Here is a 5,338-nt window from a genome sequence, read left to right as displayed (position 1 = left end):
CCCCCCCCCCTCCCTGCTTCTCAGCTTCAATCGATTTCACTTTGGTGCCAAGTTAGAATTTCCTTGGCCTTGTTTGGAGGCAGATGGCCTCTGGCTTTCTGCTCCAGTACTGGCTCAGCACTATTTTTTTCTGGCTTGCGGTTCTGGGCCAAGTCCTTATACAACACTCGCGGGCCGTGTGCCACACGCTGCGAGAAGTCAAGGGTGCTCCTGCAGAAGGGCTCGCTAGCAGGAACAGCGCAGCTCTACTGTGGAATGGCAAAGTTCCAAACCGCGTGGAACTCTTAGCAACCTGTAAATATTACTGCATGGCGGCGAATGGTGCTTGCCTATCTGCAGAGGGGAAAGAATTTAGAAGGATAAGAGCATCCGTTTGCTTAATAAGTCGTTTATTTAGCACATTCACTCTCTGCTAACTTGCTGTTTGATCTTTGCTATTCAACAGTTTATTACTGGGCTGTTTGCAGGAAATTCTCAATTGGATTCCAACTTCCATTGTCCTTTTTCCAAAGCGATCCTGCCCGCTTTTGTTTGAGTTCCAGTGCCCAAGAGCGCTGCTGAGGGCAGGGGGCATGCGGGAAAGGAAGGGAAAGAATTTTACTTTATTCCTGAGTTCGGGAAGCGCACCCTTCCTCTCTGTCTTCAGCAGCAGTGGTGGGGACACTTAGCCCAGTGTTTTGGGGCTAATTAGCTTTTCTCAAATGTGGCCCTTTTGGGGAAAGGGTTGGTGAATGGGGGCACCTCCTTCTTCCCGGAATGGCAGATACCAGAGCATGGAGCTGATGGCTCCTCTCTGCAGCCACAGGCCAGGTGTGCCGCAGCCTTTCATCGCTTATCTGCAAGGGTCTTGCAAATGCTAATTTCACCTTGCCACATGCCTGTGAGCTGAGCAGGGATCTGCGCTGTTTCCCACACAAACCTCTGTGCGTCCAATGCCTTCTCTGTTGAAAGCTGGGAACGGAGTCCTCTGTTCTAGGCTGCCCGGTGCCTCCCCAAAATGTTCCTCCCCGTAACCTCCAGGACTTTGCCACTCCTTCCATGTTTTCAGGCTTAATAGTTACCAAACTTGGGACTCTCTCTGCTAGCCAGTATGTGTTTACTTCCCTCCTTATTCAGCTCCTGATCAGCTGTTTTGCAGAGCTCTGTACATTTGCTCTCATGAGGTGGTTAAGTGAGAGATAGAACTGCAGGTGCTCAGCGTGGGGGTGAGGATGGCAGCACTGTACATGATTGGAGCTTGTGGCTTTATCTTGCTGTGCAAAGCATTTCTTTCTCTCCTTTTTCTGAGGAAGCGGTTTTGCCACAGTTGGTACAAAAGGTTCTGTAATTTCCTTCTGCCTCGGCAGTCCGCCTGCGAGAGGTGGGACGTGTGCGCACTCTTCATCTTCCTATTGCAAACAGCGGCTTTTCTTCCTTTTTAGGCCCTAGGGGGGTTTTGTGAGCACCGGTGCAGGGCTCGTGCCCTGGGTATCACGGCAATAGGCTGCAGTGAGTGACTTCTCCAACGGCTCAGGAGGCTTCCCGTGACTTGAGGAGAGTTTCTGTCTCGTCCTGCAAAGCAGGGCTGGTGTTAGCAGCTGGATTTCGGCTTCCCACAGCCTCGCCTCTTGCCGTAATGTGGGCTGGGCCTGCGGTCTTGTCTCCAAGACCTTTGCCTCTCTCCTTAGCTTGCTTATGTGCGCGATCTGCTGGGATATAAAATGACACAATGTTTTGGGATAACGGCCAAATAATGATGTTTGAGTTGTTTAGGAGAGAATATTTGAGGTAGGAAATGAGATCAGATGTGCCATGTGCTGGAACTGCAAGGCTGGTCTTTGCTGTAGGCTTTCCGATTGCGCTGGTCTGCTCCTCGGGGCGCGCTGGCACGGTTCGGGGTAGCCCAGGGATGGCTGCGGCCAACTGCTCTGAGCTTAGCAGGACTCGGAGCAATGGTGCAGGCTGAATGGATTTCTTCTCTCAAGCCAAAATGAACGCTATAAATCAACAACTTTCTGTACTACGGTGTCTGCTGCTTGCAGGCCTTGCAGAATGGAGACCCGGACAAGAGATGGTTTGAGCCGTAGGGAGTGCAGCGTGCTCTGCGTGCAGTGGCGTGTGTAGGGAGGGGTTTCGGTCAGAGCCCGTTAAGTCAGGAGAGGGTTGGATTTCTGCCAAGAAATCACCTGTATCCCTTTACAGAAGGGAAAGCTGGTGCCTCTCTAGCAAACTTGCCTTGTTCCCTTGGTTTAGATTTTAAACCTGCTTTGAGAGAAGAGGCTTCTGTCATCCTCGTGGCTGAACGGGGTTGTTTAAAACAGCTGCTGTTCTTGCAGTAACCTCTGGGGAGATCAGTTAAACTGTTCTCAGGCCCTTGCACCTTCTGGCAGCCTGTGGCTGAGGATGGAGGAGGGAGGTGTCGTCCAAAGCCTCCCACAGAAATGGCAGGCAGCAGTGACATAGGGTGAGTGTTCCGAGAGGCACTGAAATGTGATGTTGGGAAAAAATGATGGCTGGTCTTGGAAGGATGTGCCTTGGGACTGTTCTGATCCTGGAGTCTCTGCCGAGAGGGCTGAGTTCAGTGGAAGGAAGTTCACACCCTTTGCTGATCAGATTAACAGCCCTTTCTGATGTCCATTGATATTCAAAATAAAGCTGTTGCTTGGAAAACAGCTGTGTACCGTGGTGCTGAGGCTGTTGTTCCGCACGAAGAGTCAGCTGAGAGCTGCCAGCCCTGCAGAGGGAGGGATGCGAGCTGGAGAGGCGGCTGGGCTCTTCCAGCGCTCCGGCAACAGCAGCAGTCGTCTGCAGGCCAAGCTCTGGTCTTGGTTACGCCTTTGAACTCCGGTACGGGAGCCTGAGGTCTCAGAAGCAAGTTGTGTGTTCTCACAGTTGGGTGAGGCTTTTCCTCTTGGTAATGCAGCTTCGTACAGTGAGTGCCTGAAACCCTGCGTCACCGGTGATCGGGCGGGAGCCCCTGCCGGCAGCGCAGGGGACGGCTGCGGTTGTTCCTCTGGGGTAATGGTTTGGTGCCCTCTGTCGCGCCAGGCACTTGCGGTGATGAAGCCCCTGGCTTCAGGGCGGGTCTTTGGCCATGTAGGTCTGTCAAGTCCGTTTCCCAGCAGGCACAGATCTGGCCCAAGTGGCTTTGTTTTGGCAAATACAACTGGATGGTTTTCTCTTGATGCACGTTAGTGAGGATTGCGTTCGCGGGGGGAGACTGGAATAGGGCTGCGAAGGGGCAGTAGCTGATCACTTACTCTCAGGACTCCTCCTCCAGTCTCTGCACCAGTAAATGTTGTGATTATTCTCAGCCGTGTTTCTCATCACTTCAGACTCCAGTGTCCTGGCATGACGTGGAAGTGGGGAAAGCCAGCTCCAGTGCTCACAAGCGTTCTGCTTCTTGGGGTAGCACAGATCACCGCAGAGAGGTAAAACAGACCACTCCCCTGCCTGAGCAAGATCTGCGGTAGTTGCTGATGTATGGCAGGCTCCTGCTTGCGTGGGAGGGGAGTGGGAGGACAGGATACTACTGACGATGAGACCTTACCCCGCTCTCATCCCTAACGCTCTGTGGTTCAACTAAAGACTGGTCTTGTTGGCTTCCTCTAGCGGGCCGCTGTTGTAAAGCAGCCCCACTGAAGCTCAGCGCGTTGCTCGTCGGTGTCGTGGCGTACGCGGGTCCGGTGGGGCCTGGTTCCTAACGATCTGTCGGTGGGAGGTGACTAGAGGAAGGGCACCAGCCACATTGCAGCGGGGGAGTTTGTGAGGAGGCCTTGCGAGTATTTCTGGTCCATCCTTTGAGAGGTGGCCAGAGCTGCTGCTTGTGTGGTTGAAACCATCTCTATTTTGGCACTTCCTCGTGGGCTGGAAGAGAGGGGGAGGAGAGAGGCAAGGCATGATCCTTCGTGGTGGAGGTGTGTTGGCTTGTCTGGTTCTGTAGCTGAAACTTTGTTTGCTAGATTGCCAAACTGAAGCAGCAGCTCCAGAGAACAAAGCTACATGGCAGAAGTGGCAAAGAAAAGGAGAAGAGCTCCCCACTCCAGGGGGACCATGCTGTCCTTGGATCGCTCAGGGTACGTTGACGTCTCCCCCTGCTCTGCTGTCGCCGTATGCCCTAGCGAGGTGGAGAGCAAGCGCCTTTGGGCAGGTGTCTAAGCTGTTCTCAGACTTCAGCTCTCATGCCCCAAGAAGGGAGAATTTTTTTTTTTTCCTCTTCTTCCCCCACCTCTTCAACCCTGTGCTTTGGTCTGCAGTTGGAGGGTTTACATGACTGCTGTCAGTCTTCTCCCGTCTGCCTCCTGGAAGGCTTTGGCTGAGCCCTGGAGAGCTGCGGGAACAGGATGGAACTGCTGAGGTTGTGCAGATACAGCTAACTTTGATTCTGGATTGTTACAGGACTTCCCTGCAGGCTGCCTTTCTCCAGCTCCCATTTTGAGGCTCAGCCCCTGCTTGCATAGGAGCCTGGAAGGGCTAAACCAGGAACTGGAGGAAGTGTTTGTGAAGGAACAGGGAGATGAGGAGCTTTTGCGGGTAAGTGAAGGTCATGAGATTGCTGCGAGTCTTCTGGGTGGTCTTGGAAATCCTTTCCTCTAAAGAGCCTGCCGCTGTCTGTTTCTTGGCCATGGGGACGGTCTCTGTGTTGAGTTTGAGTTTGTTGTAGGCACGTAACTGTCTAAATTGGGTCAAGTGGCTGCTGGCTTCCCTCCGGGAAACTTGCTGGTGCTAGGAGAGATGAGCCAGTAGTCTCGGGATAGCTGACACCTCCCTGACGGCTTTAAGGCACCGTCCTAGCCTGGCATCTGGAGGCTGCTCTGTACTGGGCCGATGTGGGAGCGGCAATCCGGACAGCTTGCCAACTGAAACGTGTTACGGGATGCGGGAGGGCCGGTGTCCTCCTGGCTGCAGAAGGCTGCCTCGCTCCCTGAAGCGGAGGCTCTGCCTGGGTCTGGCTCCAGCACCCCAAGTAGCTGCAACTGCTGTTAAACCTCCTCGCTGGGGAGAGGGGCTGCTTGCTCCTCTAAGACTTTGGGGAGCGGCAATCCGGACAGCTTGCCAACTGAAACGTGTTACGGGATGCGGGAGGGCCGGTGTCCTCCTGGCTGCAGAAGGCTGCCTCGCTCCCTGAAGCGGAGGCTCTGCCTGGGTCTGGCTCCAGCACCCCAAGTAGCTGCAACTGCTGTTAAACCTCCTCGCTGGGGAGAGGGGCTGCTTGCTCCTCTAAGACTTTGCTTCCTCCCTAGATACTGGATGTCCCAGACGGCCACAGGGCGCCAGCGCCTGCCCAGAGAGGCTCTGGAGATGCGTCCCTGACTCTGGAGCCCAGCAGTGGCAGGGGGGGGGGCACCCCCCCTTTTCC

General features: G+C 54.3%; 1 protein-coding gene across 1 annotated transcript in view; it reads left to right on the top strand.

Moving 5' to 3' along the window:
- SLC35B1 (solute carrier family 35 member B1) overlaps positions 1 to 5,338 on the top strand; it is a 14,184-nt gene that overhangs the window by 758 nt on the left and 8,088 nt on the right. The window contains exon 2 of the mRNA XM_035899911.1: positions 2,061 to 2,062. Coding sequence (XP_035755804.1) covers positions 2,061 to 2,062 — 2 coding nt within the window. The remainder of the gene's footprint in view (positions 1 to 2,060; positions 2,063 to 5,338) is intronic.

The sequence above is a fragment of the Egretta garzetta genome, unplaced genomic scaffold, assembly GCF_000687185.1.
Source record: "Egretta garzetta isolate BGI_Z169 unplaced genomic scaffold, ASM68718v1 scaffold498, whole genome shotgun sequence".
NCBI classification, from domain to species: Eukaryota; Metazoa; Chordata; class Aves; order Pelecaniformes; family Ardeidae; genus Egretta; species Egretta garzetta.
Note: the sequence above shows the minus strand (reverse complement) of the source record. Positions and strands in the feature narration are given on the sequence as shown.